This window comes from Netta rufina, assembly GCF_964035555.1.
Source record: "Netta rufina genome assembly, chromosome: Z".
Classification (NCBI taxonomy): domain Eukaryota; kingdom Metazoa; phylum Chordata; class Aves; order Anseriformes; family Anatidae; genus Netta; species Netta rufina.
The window spans coordinates 8,827,561-8,846,953 of NC_140126.1; the positions used below are offsets into that span (position 1 = coordinate 8,827,561).

Genomic DNA, 19,393 nt, shown 5'->3' on the forward strand with positions numbered 1-19,393 from the left:
GGGGCCTGATCCAGAAGGTCCTTAGTTTTGAAGTGGGAAGCGTGTTTCAAAGTAAAAGCTCTGCAAATATCTTCTCTCTGGCTTCCTGCTCTCTGCCACTAGTCATCCTTGCCAGCATGTTTACACTTCCCCTAGCCTGCGGTTGTTTTATCAGGCAATGTGTTTGTTCTGCGTCTAGTATAAAGTGAGTAAGCGAGGGTTTCACACACACAGGTCCTGCACACATGCAGTGTGCTCAGGATGACACGGACGAGTACAGTATTGAGCATTTTCATCTTGTTTCTTCGTACCACTTTTGGGGAAAGTGGTTGCACTTCAGCAGATGGTGATGGTGAGTCATTTCATGTTCATCTTTCCACTCATGTATGATCTTGAAAACCTGAGCTAAGAGCTCCAAAATGTAACTGCTGGGTTAAATATGTTAAAGTTTTAGCCTCCAGCCTCTTTCTTTCAGTGCCAGTACCTGAGGTGTATGTGGAGCTGGCTTATCTATTTAATTCCCAAGTCTGCTGACCTTTTAATGTCCAAACTTGTCTGAAATGAGGAGGTGATTCCTGTATGCAGAAGGCATGCAAGATCAGACCTGTTAATCTTTTATTTTTGTATGTAGTGTTTGTGTGAGGAGTTATGCCTGTTTCACTCTCCTGCAGTCTAGGATCACTCTGACCTGCCATCAAAGGATGCCGAGGTCTGACTTCTCTTGTTCTTGGCAGTTTCCTCCAAAGAAAATGTCTTAATATACGTCAAGTGGGGCCCAACTAGTTCCACTTCAAAAAAAAAACTTTCTTTTTTTCCTTTAAACAGTTGTGAAAGCTCTACTTGCAGATAGTCCCATTGTCTTTCGTACCGTGGCTGAGGCGGCAACTCAGCCATGGGCTTCTCACAGCCCATCACTAAGAGCATTTATCATTTACATGCAAAAAAAAAAATAATAAAATGATAAATTAACTCAGCGGATTAAAGTCAGGCTTATTGCAGATTTCGTTATCTCACTTGGACAAATGAAAATTATTTAGTCTCATCAAGATCAATAAAGTCACAATCAATTTAGTCTCAATCAAAATCATAAAAAGCAATGATAAAAACCACTGTCTTTCAATCTGTTGTCCCTATTCTCAAAAGGGAGCTGAAAAACTGCATTTGTAGATTCAGTCTCAGATCTGTTTAACTCTTACTTGTCTAATATTAAGCAAACAGCTGTGACAGAGCTTGCTGCACAGTGTCTGAAGGACATGGACTGTCATTCAGTTACTGGTAGCTTTAGGGTACCAAAATTTCATCAGTAAGGAGCAAAATACTTTTCTGGTTTGTAGGAAGATGATGTCTGTTTACCTATGCTGTGTCACATATTTAATGGCTAGAAATCTCTTTTTCATGTAGTTGTCATTTATTATACAACGTATATATATACACATACACACATACGTAGTTAGGTTGTGCATGATAAGTTTTTGAGTTAGTAGAAAACAGAAGAACTCAGAACTGCATCCATCAAATTTTGTTGTGTTTGTTTGTTTTTTCTTTTTTCTTTCTCTCTCCCCTTTTTTTTTTTTTTTTTTTTTTTTCTCTTTACCTTTTGTTTGTACAATTTGCAGCTGTTTAGGGCTGGATTTTGCAAGCAGCTACAGTCGTAAGTGGTCAATGCCAGTGATTTATAGCAGATGTCACTGAAATGCTCAGGGCTTTCCAACAGCAGATGGGAGAAGACCTTTCCTTTGTTTCCTCACTAGCTTCCAGTAAACCATAACTAATCCTTTGCTTAGAATTAAAGAAAAACAGATTCAGAAAATCCCCACTGAGCAATTACCAGCTTTTATAATTTCCTTATGAGTCATATGGGTTTGACCAATAAATTGAAGAGCATGATAGATGTTTGGATTTCTCTCTGTCTCTCAGAGTCACCCTGCTGCCTGACAAAGTGCCACCAGCCAATGCAGGCATGATCTCATCCATGCTTAGGTGCAGAGGAGAGGAGAAGCTTAATGTAGCACTTGCCTTCTTCTCCCCCTCTTTGATGAGCAGCAGGTTGCCTCCTCAGCAGTGCCTCCCCAGCTCTGTCCCTGGCCTGACAGAGCAGTGGTGACCCCAAAACTCCCAAGAGAGCTACAGGCAAAATGAAGCCAGGGTAGCCATGGATGTGCAGGCAGGCACGGGCAGGAGCAGCAGGCAGGGACAGGACGGCCAACATCAGTGGCCATCTTTCCCAGACTTGTTCAGTTTATCCAACCCACATCAAAACTGTTGTGATGAAAACAACTCCTTCCTGAGACAAATAAACCCTAAAACAAGATGATATGCTGTCTGCTGCCATCATCACTAGAGCTTTCACAGGGCTCTGGCCACAGAGCTGGTCACTTCATCGACTTTGCAAATTCTGTCAATGATCCTGCAGGCAATTACTAGTGTCTTCAGTTTCACACATTGTGGTTAGTCCTGGTGGCTTCAAAGCATAGCCTCTGCTAACACTTCTCTTGGTAAAGGCTTGTGAGACTCTTGCTGTGATTTGAACCATTCTGCTGGGTGTTGGCCAAACCCAAGGGATGACCATTTCTGTGAAAGACCTGCCAGGGCTGTAGCTGTGAGAGCAGTGTTTCTTCCTCTGTAATCACTCCATCTCAAGCCATGCCTTGATTTCAGCAGAGCCAGGCTCAGGGGTCTGTCTGGTCTGGGTTTCTAGAGGAAAAATACTATAATCTTGTAAACTTCTAATTGTGCATACAGTCCTTAACTATGGGAGCCATGCTGGAGTCACCACAACTATTTATGCAGCAGACACATTCGTGTGTGGTATTTCTGAAGTTTGGGGAAGAAGCGTGACGGGCTACACACATATGTACATCAGATAAAAAAGAATTTCTTAGTCCATGGAGGAACTGTACCAGGAAAAGCACTTCAAATTTGCATACTTAAGGCCATTCATGAGGCTTAATTACCATGCATTCTATAGTTAGGGTGTTATTTCCATGAATAAGGAACCATATTATCAACAATATGAAAGTTCAAAGAGGTAAAGTCAGCTTTTCTTCTACCTAGGCACCAAAGGTGAACTATGCTGGATAATCATTAAATGTCTAAACTGCAAGAGAAGACATTTTTCTTTCTTTTGATTTTGCAGTCAGCCTTACAGGGATTGACTTAAAATTTCTGTTGCTTTTCAGCGAAGCAGCAGCAGACAGCTGAGAAATTCTTTCTGATATGCTATTTATTAATATGATGTTTGCCAATTCACCATGTTTATATAAGATAATTTGTATGTAAATTTTATACACAGAAGACACCAAGCAGTCTCTCTCTATTACATAAAGGAAGATTGGCCATCCTAGTTCACAAGTTTTAATGCTGCCTTGAGGTAACTATGCGTATAAATAAACCAACCTCCTGGATCATTGTAGCTGAAGTCTTAGGGATGTGTAAAATGTATGTACATACAAAAAAAAGAAAAAAATGCATGTATATACAAAATATATGTACATGTAAGCTTTGAGTGTATTTAACTGTCTAAAGCTTGGTAGGTTGGTGTGGTGTTTGTTTGTTTGTTTGTTTGTTTTGTTTGTTTGTTTTTCCATTTTATACAGATTCATTTCAGCTCACTTGTTATCCCCTGAATTTTGAATGCATGTGTATATATGTACAAACACGCAGACTTACCTCAAATACATAATTATATATTATATACATTTTTGTAGATACATGTCTGCCCTGATGGCTCAGGGCTGTGTTGGTCAAGACTTTTGCCTCGGTGAAACTGCTGCAGGGTTTGTTCTGGAGTTGCACTGGCCTGTGTGTCTCTCTCTTAAATGTGGTGGTCAGAGAGCACGGCACGCTACCTGTGCTGCACAGGTTGTCCCCTCAGACAGGCTGCCTTGGTGGAAGATGCCCCATTTCCTCTTCCTTCAGGGAGAGCCGAGCTCCCCTTGGGACAGGCAACACCAGACCTGCAGTGAGAAGGGAAGACCTGGAAGAGCTTCTTAGCACCAGGTGCTCACAGTGGAAATGGGCACTAAATCTTAGCTCAGGGGATAGATCTGATTCTGGAGCAGTGCAGCATCAGATGCTCCTGTGTGAGGGACCCTGGGGGGATGACATTCTTTAGTTACACATTCATGCAATCACAAAACTCTCCCCTGCTTTCTCCATTTTGTTAAACAATGACTGTTTTGGATCTACAGGTGTGCTCCCTCTGCAGACAAGGTCTGTATCTCCCCGTATGCTGGCAGAGTTGGCTGGAGATTATGGGGTATCACCAGCAGGACTGTGAATTGCAGTGTCCCCTCTGTGATCTGAGCCACCTGGGCCACAGCAGAGATGACCATTTTCTCTGGGAGGGACTTTCCATTGGGAATATCTCCATGGGCATTTCCCCACACAGTTTATGCAAGTGCTTGAGTCACTGATATTCCTGGCGCAGCCCAGGATGTGTTCTTGCTGCAGCAGGCGCACAGCATGGAAAGGGCACATGGTGGAGTGGGTAGGAGACAATCCAGTGGAGGATCAGGAATAGTCCCTGGACATAAGGGAGAGAGTTACATATCATCACTTAACCACTGGTAGAAGGGGACAGAGGCATTCCTGCCCTTAGAATCCGCTGAAGGGCTCGCGCTGTGCTATTGGCTACTGTGGGTGAAATTTCATGAAACTGGGCTGAACTAGCATTTTCTGCCGGAGAGGAGTCCTCTCAGAAGCACCAGTTTTTGTTTCACTGACCTTATACATGCCAAGTGTAGGACATGAGACATATGTTCTTAGTCAAATCATGATTGTTTTATGAGTCATCGAAGCAAATTTGCAGGAAGCTGTGTGTTCTGGCAGAATGTCTGAGCTTTCCCTCCTCAGCCCAAACTTGTGACATTTCAGAAAACTCTGCAATTCAGTCAAAATGTGCTGTGGGGCTTAATTGCCTCATGACACCAAAATACTCTGGCTTTCCTAAACCCACCCATATCATTTTCTAGCCTTCCCAGGTACCTGGGGACAGGCCAGACCTGCCCAGACCTGCCCAGCGCGGGCAGGGGCAAAGCAGGGCAGCTGGTCCTGGTGCAGGAACAGCAATAACAATGATGTGCAACCTTGTCTGTGGGTCTGCTGCTTCACACTCAAAGGTATTTGATGTCCTTTCAGGCTGTCCTGAGCTGAAATCCCTACACAAGTAAGTCCAGTTGAAACTAGCCCTTGCTTTTGAGCAGACATTAGCCCTGAGCATCAGCCCCAGACACCTCTGGCAGCACTTGTGCAGAGTGTATCCCCCAGTGTGTGTTTCTGTGCTGTTTGTTTTCAGGAGTGTTTTGGTCCTTGTCATGTCTATTCTGCTTTACAACAGGTATCATGAATACATATTGCTCCCATTGCTCCCCTTTGCATGCCCAAGGATAGCAGCATTTTGTGGTTCCTAATAGGAAAACATATTTGAAAAAGTTCTGGGATGATTTCAGCCAGGGCAGGTCCTGCTTTTTTCTTGGTATAAAAATAATCTGTAACTTTTAAAGTGAGAATTCTCCTGGCTCAAACATAGGAGGAATTAGAATTGGACTGCAGAGTGAACAATATATTTAATATATTTGTACCTCACAGAGGTTTAAAGGACAACATTAGCACCCCTCTTTGCCCATGATTAACAGAATAGCACAGACATGGGGTGTCATGTCTGGATGAACCATCTGTGATGCAAAATCATTTTACAGTTCACAGGCCAATGTGCATGTTAAGTGGGTGGGCTTCATTGGCATGCATGGAGAGCAACCTTGAAAGGTGCAAGTGGCTTTTAATTTCATTTTGAACAAGCTTGCTTTGCTTCTTACAAAACATATAGGCTGATCCTCTTCCTTTTAGGCAACCACACAAAGAAACAACCTCCTTTAAAATGGAGCTGCAAACTGAATACACATGCTGGTTTGCTTCAGTACCATTGTGTGAATCTCTCTCTAGGGACCTTTGAAGATGACGAACCAGGCAACTTTGACATTGACTGCTTCAGCCAGCTGGAATTTAAGGATTCCTACAGCAGCCTGACCTGCAACTTGACAGAGATGCCTCCTCACAACACTAACCATACCCTGGCTGTGTGGTAAGTGCTGTCAGTCTGTCCTTTGGTAAACTTCTGGGAAGATAAATGCTAAAGAATGGTTAGTCACACTGCCGAATGCTGGGAAACAGGAGCAGAAAAGTGAGACTAAATTCTGTTTCAGAGCATTTTACCAGGTTTAAATACTACATTTAGCAAAGAAGAAGAGCTTACTGAAGCAGAATCTAACCCACAAGAAGAAAAAGAAAATCAGATGGAAGGATCTATGAAGGCTATTATAATGTCTCCAATAGTCCTCATCTTGCTCCTATTGCTCTGGAGCCTCTATTGTTTTTGGTGAAGCTAAGCATAAGACAAAAGCATTTTTTCTTTAAATTAAATGATTTTAAACAAGAGAGAAAGAGAGAAAGAGAGAGAGAGAAAGAGAGAGAGAAAGAGAGAGAGAGAGAGAGAAAGAGAGAGAAAGAGAGAGAAAGAGAGAGAAAGAGAGAGAGAGAGAAAGAGAGAAAGAGAGAAAGAACGAAAGAACGAAAGAACGAAAGAACGAAAGAAAGAAAGAAAGAAAGAAAATGAAAGAACAGAAGAACGAAAGAAAGAATGAAAGAAAGAAAGAAGGAAAGAAAAAGAACGAAAGAAGGAAAGAAAAAGAAAGAAAGAAAGAAAGAAAGAAAGAAAGAAAGAAAGAAAGAAAGAAAGAAAGAAAGAAAGAAAGAAAGAAAGAAAGAAAGAAAGAAAGAAAGAAAGAAAGAAAGAAAGAGAAAGAAAAAGAAAGAAAGAAAGAAAGAAAGAAAGAAAGAAAGAAAGAAAGAAAGAAAGAAAGAAAGAAAGAAAGAAAGAAAGAAAGAAAGAAAGAAAGAAAAAGAAAGAGAAAAAAAAAAAGGAGAGAGAGAGAGAAAGAAAAAGCAAACCCAGACTTATCAGTAAATAAAGTAAATAAGTAAATAGTAGGAATGAATTTGAAGAGGCGGATCCTTTCCACTGTAAATTATTTCATGAGAAGTCTTATTTTCCACTGAAAAGGTCTTTATCTAGGTCAAGACAAAAGTTAAAGAACTGTCTTTGCACACACAGACATGCAAAACACACACTAGAATGAGTATACAAAAAACAAAAACTTACCAAACTTATCAGTCATCTCCACTTCTAGTCAAGGCCATGAAACACTTCCACCTTTTTTTAAATACACCTAGATGAAGAAGCTCAGATTTTGATTCTTTAGCATACTTCTGCTTTTTCCCTTTGCATGTTTTTCCTGAAACCGAAAGTACAGTGACAACCAGCAGAAGTGGATTTTTTTTTCTTTTTTGCATCTTACTTTTCTAATCACTAATTAATTTCTTTCCAACTGGTTCATTAGAATTTTTCTGTTTTCATGGGGTTTATTTTGGATTTTGGCTGAAGTTTTATGACAGTCCTCAAAGACAAGTCACGCAGATGGAAGAATACATAGATACATTTCCACCTCTGAAAAGGTATCATACGTCTCCCTCATGGCCTGGCTGGCCATTGACCCCTCAGTCAGTAAGAAATTCCTCATTACCCTATTTTGCCCTATATCTAAAATGCCAGCAGTAAGTTCATTTTTAAATATACAGTTTTTCTTAATACATGCATCTCCAATATAATAGTTTTGTTGTTGTTGTTGTTGTTTTTTAGGAGCTCTGGGACTCCTACTGTGACTCAGATCACTTTATTATTTTGCTCAAAGACCATGAGGAAAAACAATACCCATCCTTTAATCTCTTTATTTGCATGTTATTTTTTCTTATTTCATATGGAGTCTCATTTCAGTTAAAGTGATATGAGCAACCAGGGTTTGCCCCGTACAGTTTTATAGTAAGACTGAGAAGAAACTAATGTGTCACTTTGCTCAACAGTACCAAAGAAGACAGCAATTATGTGTGTTTCAATATGGAGAAACGGGACGACGTGTATTTCTTACAATTCACTGATATACTCTCTAATAAAGATATTTGCATGGAATATGAGATAAAGAGAAGAGTCTGCAGGAGTCTGTTCGTCACTGACATTGGTAAGATATTGAACATTTTGTAGATTATAAAGGTATAGACATTAGCAGGTGTGTGTGTGTGAATTGCCCAGGGCAGCACCTAAAGGTCAATCTGGATAACGTAGAGGAGGTATAAAATGGTGTCGTAGGATGGGATGGAGCCTGGGTTTAGGTGTTGGTAGAGTGTGATGCTTCGAAGATAAAGATGACTAACTCCCATTAAAAATGTGCAGTTTAATACTGGCTTATCATAACACAGTTTGCCCGGACCTGGACCTAGAATGAATCACACAGGTGGTAAAAGCAGCTGTACCTGGGCTTGGATGAACTGTCAAGCAGGGATATTTTGTCCATTTCTTACTAGGGCTTGCTCAGTTTCAGGGCTGACCGGCTGAACTCTAGCCGAACCTTGTAGCACACCAGAATCCCACACAGGGACTGTGGGGTTGCAAGATCTCGCTTTTTCACACCTTGCTTCTTGCTGGAGTCCATGGTCTGAACAAAGTGTTCAGGCATCCTGCGGGGCAGAAAGGACACCAAGAGCCCATCAATGGGCTCATCAAAACCATGCTAGGAACCTGCCTACGTTAAGAAATAGGGAGCTCCAGGAAAGAAGGGTTACTTAGGACTTATTCCTCTTGGAAGCTGGTCTCATTCCAGGGCTGCAGAGAAGCCCTTGTAGGGCAGCCCTGTTTTCTGCTCTGGTGCTGGATTGCTTTGCCTTCCTTTGGCAATAGTCACAGCAATATCCTGCTCTTATAAAGCACTTCTGCCTCAGTCCAATTGTTTTGTAATAATCTTACACCACCTCTGTCTTGTGGGACAGCATGGCCCATCTCTGGTGGTGTCTCCTTCAAAACTGTTGGTGCTGCATGGAAGGATTAAATATTTGGAGAATATGGAAGCAACGGGCATAATATGTAACTATATGCATTTTTGTGAGAAAAGAGACACATGGGCTCTCTGTTCTTGCAAGATCTGATGATAATGCAGGAAGCCTCCTTGGTACAAATGTGGGTCCCTGTGATCCTCAGGCATGTCCAGCCTCAGGCAGGGCTTACAGGGCCACATAGGGATATGGTTTAGTGGGGACTGTTAGCGTTAGGTCAGAGGTTGGACTCGATGATCTTGAGGTCTCTTCCAACCTAGAAATTCTGTGATTCTGTGATTCTGTGATTTTGGACTTGTACTTGCAAGGGTGGTCATTTTGCCTTGTCTCCTTCTACAGACCAAGTCAGGTGTGGGTTCACGGCAAAGGCCTGGAGCTGCAGCCCCCTCTGCTGCATCTAACACTATCATGCTTCCTCTCTTCCTCTGTCCCACCACCCTGTTGGCCACCAGATTGCTTCCAGTGCTTTAATCCCAAATAGTGATCACTTTTGGCATGGGGTTGCCAGCTCAGAGTACTGGGAAGGACTGAATTTCAAGTATTCGAGCATTACTAGGGAAGGGTTGGGCATGCTCTGGAACTACTTTCCAAGACTAAATGTCACAGCCTGAGGAAATGCTGGCCACAGTTCCGCTTCAGCTGGTCAACACCAAGCCCATCTTGGGACCAAGGTATAATGATGAGCTAGCCTCAGCGTAAAACTCACCCAGCTCAGGCCAGCCCCTACTCAAGATAGGTCACCCTGCAGGGACTTAAACTTGACATGGACTCTACTTTTATTTTATTTCTGAAGACCATTTTGTTTTGTAGTTACATTATTCTGCATCTGTTGTATCCTGGTTTGTTGCCATTTGCAGTTAAGCCCGAGGTACCATTCAATATCAACATCACATACCAAAAGGAGGCAAATGAGTATCTTATTCACTATAGTACACCGCATTCATGGAAGAAATACTTAAAAGACAAGTTAATACACCAAATTGCCTATCGGCAGGGAGAAGGTCCTTGGAAGGTAAGTATATGTTGGTGAGCTTACTCTAATTTCTGAAATTAAATGCTATCAGAACTACCAGTATTGTGCAAAAACCATGAGGTCTGCATTTCTTTAGTTTTCCAACTGACAAGTAGGAAAGGAGCAATATCTGTCTTTTGGAAATTTCCGTAGTGAAAACAACCCCTGACCAACAGCTCCCTTGTCTGTTAGGTGCTTCTCTGGGCTATCAAAGTTTCATTCATTTGTCCTTGGACTTTGCCATGGAAACACAAGACATAACATCATAAAGAAAAAGAAACATCTTCAGTGCAATAGTAACAGTGTTTGCCTTGGTGATTTTGCTCTTATTTTGTATGCCTATTAGTCAGTAATTGCATCTTTTTGCATGTCTAGACAATAGAATCGCCATACCTTCAGGTAAAGTTACTGGGGAAGAACCTTGAAACAGATGCCTCTTACGAGGTGAAAGTACGCTCGCAGCCCAACGGAGATTATTTTAAGGGCACGTGGAGTGAATGGAGCGTCTCCAAGAGCTTCAGGACTGCAGGAGACCACTCTGAGGAGAAATGTAAGGGCAAAAAGCACTTTGGTTCACGGGACCCTAAGGGGCCCTTGGGCTGGTGACACCCCAGCTGCCTGGTTTGCTCTGGCAGCAGCCGTGATGAGAGCATGGGGAGGGGAGAACCAGCAGCCACAGCAGGGCCAGCTCTGCTAGGCACCTGGTCACACAATGGAAGTCACCTCAGTGCTGCTGTAAGGATGTGGTGAGCAGCAGCTGCCCAGGGCTGGGGGTGACAACAAACCTCTGGAAACCAGCCTGGAGCTCAGCCAAGGGCTGGAGCCCTGACCACCCAAACTTTCACACACTTAGGGATGTGGGAGAGACCCACCACTGCACCAGGCCAGTGCTAGGAAGGTGCAGTGCTGGGCTCTTGTCTCTGACAGTCTAAGGTGGTTATTGTGGCTAGCAGTGAGGCATTTATGGGCACTGACAGATGTCCTGTGTTTGCCTTTAGATAACAGCATGTTCGTGATTATGCTCTCCATCCCTGGATTCATTCTGTTAGTTGTCATGATTGTCCTGATCCTAAGTTTTTGGGAAAGCAGGTAATCTAGGTCTCTTCATATGAGAAAGATTGTTGCAAGCCAGTCCTCTTCTGACAGCCTTCCCTGTTGTACCTATGATCTATTCTCTTTCTATCTCTGGGCTTCTGTATCAAGTCAAAGGCAGACAAAGACATGTTTTGCAATATAGGCAGAACATACCTCTGTTGCTTCAATCAGACTTTAGTCTTGGGCTCAAAATGCTGGGACCCTTGGGAATCTGAAGCCACCACGAAACACTTACGTAGTCAGTGTCTCACTGGGGGCACATTTGACTCAAGAGCTTCATGCAAGATTCAGAAAAGAAAGCAAGCTGTGGGTTTTAGTAAAGTCCCAAGAGGTTTGGAAACTGTATAGAGAGGAGATTGCCTCTTTTCCTTTCACAGTCTGAGTCAGCAGGGTGCTGCTTTCAGAAGTGCTGGGGCAGTGCTCTCTGCATAAAGGGCGTGATGGCATCAGCTACAACCCCAGCTGGGTCCTCATCCAGCTGTGTGGCAAAATCAAGCTCTACAGCCACCTCCAAAGCAGTCAAGGCAGAGGTGAGATCAGAGCTACACTACCTACACAGGCAGTCCTTAGTCTCTGTGAGCTTTTTTTGTGTATCAGCTACAAGCGGTAGATAGGTGCATGTAATTTTTTTTTTCCAGTATGTAGTGATATATATTTATATGAAATAGATAGCTAGTAGAAAACATTAAGACAATAAACAAGTACAAAAATAATCCGGAGTGATCAGAATATGAAGTGAAAAATTCCCAAGTTCAGCCATAGGAGATGAGCCCCCTGAAAGGCAGGATGCCCAGGGCTGGTTGGTGGCATCCAGGGCAGCTCCTGTCCATGGCATCCAGCTTCACTAATGCCCAGAGGGATGCCTGCATGCCAGCAGCTTTTCGGGACAATACTTGGGATGTCATAACTCCTGATTTACACATGGAGATTGTCTGGGAATGTGGTTAGGTGACCTCAGTGAAACTGTGTCAGGAACATTTTCAGTAATTAAACATTTTAGCCACCTGAATTGTCTACCAGGTACTGGTCCCTGGTGCTGCTTAATTTGCAAGTATAGCTGTATCTTGAGATTTCTAGCTCTCGTCTTTTACTACTGTTGAGCACCTGCACCTCTCTAGCTTTTCTAGAAGTTCTGCATATGTAAAACTGATGAAAAAACAGTTTTTTTAATATGGTGAGTCCTTCTGAATCTGGAGTTTTCCCTTGTAAAAATAGGGGTTTTATGCTTATATATACATAGATATATACACACACATATACATACATATATAAACCAATATATATATATATATATATAATATTATCATACTGCTGATAATTCTATAATATCAGCTATATTTATATCACTGCAAAGTTGAATGTCAGTCAGGCTGTATTCTGTAGATGCATCATGGCTGAGGGTTTTCACAGCAGCACAGCACGAGAACTTTGCTAATTCAGGCAGTAAAAGGAAACCTGTAGTCAAGGTTATAATACAGATACCTGAAGCAGAGAAATTTGGCCAAGGAGTAGGAAAAGATACATTTCTTTGACTAATATAGACATGCAGAGGCAAATATCTGCAAATTTGCACTTCAATCACAGCCTCTTTTTTCACTTGCAGAAGATGGTTTCACCATGCAAAACCCAGTTAACACAGCTAGATGTAAATGAGATCTTTGCCAGCACAATTTGCTGCTTTCCCAGTACTTGGTGAAGTGTTTTACTTTAACTACAACAATTTGTGCACTCAGAACAATGACTATTGGGTGACCTTTATAGCTCCTCTTCTTCTCCTGTCTTTGTTTTATTCTGGAACTTCTCTGTCATAATTCTGGGTAATGCAAGTCACATCTAAGGCTGGGTGAGAATTAGTACGAATGATGCAACATGAACCTCTGTTATCTCAGCATGTCTCATTTTTGCTACTGTTGAACTACTTGTCTACTGTTGCTGTTTCAGGATCAAGCCTGCTATGTGGCCAAACCTTCCTGATCATAAAAAAACTCTGGAGCAACTGTGCAGGAAACCAAAAAATGTATGTATTTCCACTGCCTTTTTCACCTGAGTATAGACTATTGGGAACAAAACTAACACTCATTACAGAAGGCACATGCATTTGCTACACGAACTGGTCCATCTTTCAGAAATGACTTCTACATTCTGTGCAAGAGAGCTAATATTTGTACAGGCAAATAATAGCAAAGGGTATGGATATAGCAGACAATTCAACTGGTGCCTGAGCTTTGGCTTGTGGAAAGTAACTATAGAGGGACAGAGAACCTAATATATGAAGAAAGGTTGAAGCAATTGGATTGTTTTGTGGAAAAGAGAAATCTCAAGGTGACAGTGCTAATCACAGCCTTCTAGTACCTAAAGGGTAGGCAGAGCGAAGGTGAGATATTCTCTTCATAAGGCTGCATGGCAACAAGAAAAAAGGGAAAAGGCAGGTGCCGTTTTGGGGGAAATTTCCTCTAGATATACGAACACAATCCTTCTCTGTGAGACCTGTTAAACATTGTGTAGGTCACCTGGAGCATACCGGTTGCTGGAAATGTTCAAGTCTTGGCTACACAGGGCCCTGGATAACCCAGTTTAAGGTCCTGTTTCTGGCAAAAGGCTGGACCAGGTGCACTCCAGAAATGCTTTCCAAGTGGGACATTGTGGTGCTTCTGTGAAACTGTGATCACAGAGCAGGATGGGAACCCTTTGCAAACATTCCCAGTGATACTCACGTCCCCTTACACAGCCAACAGAATTGCTCATAGGCTAGACAGCACATGAAACACTCTTTGCCAGATAAAAGTCTGATGGGTAAATGCCACAAACTTTGAGGGGTAGGATTAACCAGTTGCCTTAAAACTACATCTACTATATTTTTTCACTAAGGAAACTCAGCACAATTGTCTTGCCAACAATCCATCTGGTGGATGATTAGCAAGTTCTTAATTTTCAGAGGTCAAAGATATCTCTGCCATCCCCTGTGTTCTCTAGTGCAGGGATTCCTAATGTGTTTCAAGAAGTCAAGATAAAATTTTATTTCTTTCACTGCTAAATTAGGAACATAGAACTGAAAGGAACTGCTTGTGCCAGCACGCTTGTTCCTATTAAATGGCAGGTGTGCAGTAGATATGTGGCTCCAAAAAGTCTCTAAAAAAATATTCAGTGGTGCTGCCTGCAGGAGACCACATAATAGATTCAGATTAATATGCAAAAAGATGTTGAGCTTTGAAATAGCTAATTCTCTACTAACCTGTTTAGCCTGTTCAGGGTTACTTGCAGAGTTAAAGGAATAATAAATACCTTTCTAAAATCATACGAACTATCAAAGGATCTTTTCTGTGAACTGTTGGCCACTCTTAACTGACTGTGCTGTTCCCTTTGCCATGCAGAATTTTGATATAAGCTTTAACCCAGAGAGTTTCGGTTACGTTTTTATCCATAAAGTGGACGGCATTCGAGCGAAAGCTGAACAGGAAAGTTTTCTGCAGCCACCAACTGCTCCAGAGACAAATGTTCCAGCAAAGGTTAGGAGTGCATCAGACCTGAAGAGGAGCCCTGCAAGGACAGACAAAAGCAACCTAAACCTGTCCATGAGTTACGGAGGAATCTGTTCATCAGAAGCCCTGCATGGTCTCCTGGGAAGCAACCAGTCTGCAGACACTGAAGGCGTCTGTGGATCCAGCATGTATGAGGTGTGTCACAGCAGTGGGGTGCCCCTGTGTGAACAGGATAGTGACTTTCCCTCTGCTCCTCCCCTGGATCCCTCAGGCCAACTTGGACCAGAGCCCCTGGAAGGTGACATGGTATCCCAGATGCCACCTAGCAGTGAACTGAGGTCACTGAACAATGAAGAAGCCTATGTTACCATGTCTAGCTTTTACAAAAATCAGTAGACCTTACAAACATGACAGAATGCTGTTTTTTCACCAACACAAGTGGGATAATGAAGCGGTCTATTTTGTTTTCCTGTGTCCTGCAGCAGCGAGCTCCCACCTCCACCATGCATCCTGATCACAGTGCAAAGCTGTACCTACAAGGAAGTGGGTTCTTCAGCCTTTTAGTGCTGAGTATCCTAACCTCCACTCTCAGCCTGCTGGCAGCAGTCTCCACTGCAGCAGAAATGAAATTTAATTTAACCTGATTTTAATCTTCAGATCTGATTAATCCAGAGCAATGACGCTGCACTCCTAGACAAGGATGACAGCATCTCTCATAAAAGTGAATGCTTCTGATAAGCTCTTATTAATGCCTAAGGAAGAAATATGGTAACAAATTCAAGTTAAATAGCATCTGATATCTTTCACACCAGCACAGATCAAGAATAACTCCTCTGCAGTCAGTGGAAGTCCACAAGTTTGCAAAATGCCAGTAAATGAGAATTGCATCTAAGCATTAATCACCTGGGGATTCAGGAGCTTGGCCACTGCAAAGGAGGTTTCCTTCGAGCCCCCAGGAAAAAAGGCACATGGAATCACTTTAAGAAGATGTTTTCTCAGACTGAATTTTTTCAGATAGATGAAAACAACACAAAACCCAGCACGCAGCTCGTTTGACTACCCTGGAGTCAAATTCGGGGTCCATGGGAACTTCTGCTAGTAGTTTATATTAAATATCTTCAGTTATTTCATGTATTAGCAATTTTTTTTAGACAACACAAAACAGAATCAATGAAAAGCAAACTCCTAGCTCTTCCTATAACTGAATCAGGGCTGTAAAACACATGTTACTGTCTTTCTCTGCAGCTCTTACACAAGCATTAGTACAGCATGCAAATACTTTCCAGGACAGATGGACTGATCGGGTAATGTTTGCTTACTAGCATTAACCCCAGTGACTGTGGCTGCATGAGAATGCTTTGAAGTTGGCCAGGAACTTTTCTCATGCAGCTTCTGGCCTAGGAATATGGATGGAGCATCATGGATCTTGCCGCTCATCTCAAGATCCATATTTTAAAAGTAGTAGCTTGTAACTTGCCTGGAGGTGATGTAGAAAAAGCCTTTAACATTATGACTAAGGAAGGCATCCTGTCCCTTCCCATTAATCCTTCTCTGGACTCTGTGCCCATTTGTAAGGGGCTCCCCACAGGCTGCCACTCCGGGAGGGCTGAGCCACTTCACTGTCCCTGTGGGACGCTGCACACTGCGGAGCACACGCTTGGAGACAAAGCTGCTACAGCCACATGGTTGCATGACAGCCAAGCAGTGTGGCCATGGGAAATCCAAGATGCTTTGCTGTGCTCTGGGGTTGGGGTTCACCACACTGTGAAGTATCAGTTCCTCTAGCTGCTTGAAATCCTCCTTGTTCATGTTCATGTTACCAGAGTCCAAGGGTAAAAGAGTCCTCCCTCATCCTCAGAGCTGCTTGAACATTTTCTGACTGCTAATAACCACGGAGAAGTTGTTATATTTGATGTAGTCTGCTGGAGAAAAACAGCGCTCCCAAGACAGCTCTCCACCAGCCCCAGCTCCACCTGACATCTGGGGACCCTTCAGACAGGGATAGCTTTATGGTCTCTGCATGCAAAGTGGCAGAGAGTTTGGCTCATGATATTCCAGTGACATTTTACAGAATTGTTTTTATTACTGTTTCTCACCAAACGACAGGCTGATTAATGCAGTAGAAAAAGATGAAAGCCCTGGACATTCATTTCCTTTATGATATTCGTATTTCATTTTTTTAAAAATAGCTGCTGGTAATGCTCATGCTGTGCAGACATGCACAGCATGACTGTAGATGTGGAGAGAGTGTACTGGGAAGACAGCCTCTTCCAGTAACACAGTGACAAAGAGGGGATAGAGGAAGAAGCAAAAGTGCATCAGAAGAATCCTGTACAGTATGTGCTATGCTTGTTCTGAGCTCATACATACATTTTTAATGAATACAAGTGCCACCACCAATGTCTATTTGCACTATTTGAACAGTAAGGTACCGACATCTAATAGTCTTTCTGCTTGTCCAGAAGAGTATACAGAATACATACAGAATACAAAATATAAACAATTTTTCTGTATTTCTTTAATACGGAAAAAGAACCAGCAATCTCGTGTTTATTTACTGTAAGCACTCCAAAATAGTTATATTTTTCCTATGTAGTCCTCATATTTTTGCATAGCTGCTATGTTTAAACAATCTTATTCTCTGTGCCTAATGGTTTTATTTAATTAGGTAACTTGTAACCTCGGTTTTATAATGTATTTACTGTATTAAAAGGACATGGCTATTTGAGTGACCTATTTGTGTTGATCTTCTGTCTTCTTATGCATATCTATCAGAAGAGGGTTTACTCTGCCAACACTGAAATTAGGACAATTTCATGGGCGCTACCCAGCTTCAGGCAGGATAAATCTAAAATAATTCCAGACAGCTCAGCGGTGTGAAAGCATGGAAGTGGTGCCTTGTGGCTGCAGCCCACCTCCTGCCAATGGCTCACAGCTGCTCAGGGGGGCAGAAACATTGACCAAGACCCTTTGTGCAGCCGTGAGTCCACACCAACAGCACCAGCAAAAGCAAAAAGCCCTCAGGCTTGCAAAAGCACAGGTATGCAAACATTAAGGCAAATTCTCATGCAGGTTACAAGTATTTCCTCAGAGATGGTGCTTTGGTAACACACTAGTGAATGATGGCAAGTATGAAGCCTTTGGTTCAATACGTTCATTCCGCTGTAGCTTTTCTTCATGAAGACTATAAGCTAACTCATGCCAAATACAGGCATTACTTTCTTCTAGTTGTGTACAAGATAAAGTCTATCCAGAAAGGTGTATTTTCAGGAGAGCAGCAATGAGCACAGCCAACTTGAGGAGGGTCAGCAGTAAGGTTTCAAAGGACCCTGGCTCTGAGATACAGCCGTGAAACCCATTCATTGAGCCACATCCAACTGCTACCAAGTCAGTGCCAGCGACCTGGTCAATGCAGTGATGTCTGAGCAAGTCCCTTCAGGCTGAGCTTTTGCAAGCACTAAGCCCCTGCGAGACAGCGCTGCTCAGGGACTAGCGCTCTCTAAGCATGCAGAGACTAGCAGTGCTCCTTCAGCTTTGACCATCTGGCCTGAACAGTGGGAGGTGAATCTCTTGTGAATAGTCAGTCCCTGACTATTTTGTAGGCATTGGGTAATGGTATTTCATCAGCCCACTTGCCCTGCTCTGCACGTAGCTGCCTGATGTTGGGGTGCTGGGGACTGTCAGGCTCCCACTGCTGTCCTTTCCCTCATCTCTCCACAGTCCTTTTCCATAATGCAAGCATCTCCTAATGCCACACATACTATCACCCCTGAAATAAACTAAGTCTTTTGTCAGGTCTAATACAGTCGCAGACTAATTTTAATGATGCTGAAAAATGTTAATTATCTCCCAGGATGGTAATTGTCCCCTGCTGGGTTTATTAGTTTGTTTACCAGATATCCTCCTCTTGTGCATGTTCATTAAAAATATCGATAAAGCACATAAAAATGCTGCTTGTAGGGTGCTAAGCATGGCGACCATTTCTGTCAGGGTGAAGGAAAGATTAAATGCAAGTGATGCACTGTGAAGTTGGGCCATGAGATAAACAACGAGGCAAAGATGCCTTCATCTTGCAGCAGGAAAGGACGAATCTCCTCCAGGTAGGCCCTGATGCTCTGAGAGGGCTCCTTGCCCACATCAGGCTGGGGACGAGGATCTCCTGACCCGCGAGGGGAGCCCATGCCCTCTCCTATTGTGATCCACACGTTTGGGATCTTCTCTGCACTCCTGAGATGATGCCCCATGCCACAGGGTGGCCAGCCACCCACGCAGGGATGCCCGGCTGAACAAAGGGCAGATGGAGACAGCAGAAGCCAACCGTGAAACCACCCCAGTAGGAAGGGGCAGGAGGTTGCTGGGGTCTATGTCTGCAAGGCAGGGGCTCGGCTCCTTCTGGGCTTCCCAGCAGAAGTGTTTCTTGCCTGCATTTGTACAGTAAGGCTGCGATGTGGCAGTGAATAGAAGCAGTGTTGTGCTCACTGTGCTTTGGGCTTGAGACAGTTCTCACTTTGGTCTCCCGTTCCTGAAGTTATCTCTTCAAATGAGCTAAAATGCAACATAAAGGAGAATTACTGCTTCCATGAAGCATTATTTTGGGGTCAAAGTGTTCCATAGTACTGTGATCATGAAGAGTCCCAAATCAGCACCACTGTGTATAACAGAATATTGGCAAAACAAATCTAATCTACCAAGAGAGAAAAGAAGTGATGATGCTGGGAAATGCAGATGCTCCTTTTTAGAGATGCTCCATCGCTTGGCTCACCCAGCCAACTCCAAATTTCACCAAGGCTTGGCTGTTCCTTGGCTTTTAGGTACCTCCTATTGAAATGCTAAGCCACGTGGAAGTGTCCAGCAGTGGGACACCACCGGTGTCACCCCGTCACGGAGC

The 19,393-nt window shown here is 43.0% G+C and overlaps 1 protein-coding gene across 1 annotated transcript; it reads left to right on the forward strand.

The window, feature by feature from the left end:
• Window positions 1–240: 240 nt before the first annotated feature.
• On the forward strand, window positions 241–14,901 carry IL7R (interleukin 7 receptor; the record flags this gene model as incomplete). The annotated part of the gene is made up of 8 exons (XM_084305760.1): window positions 241–331; window positions 5,923–6,061; window positions 7,897–8,051; window positions 9,777–9,931; window positions 10,307–10,481; window positions 10,930–11,020; window positions 12,968–13,043; window positions 14,398–14,901. 8 exons carry the CDS (start codon window positions 241–243, stop codon window positions 14,899–14,901), a joined length of 1,386 nt encoding a protein of 461 aa, XP_084161886.1.
• Between the last annotated feature and the right edge of the window lie 4,492 nt (window positions 14,902–19,393).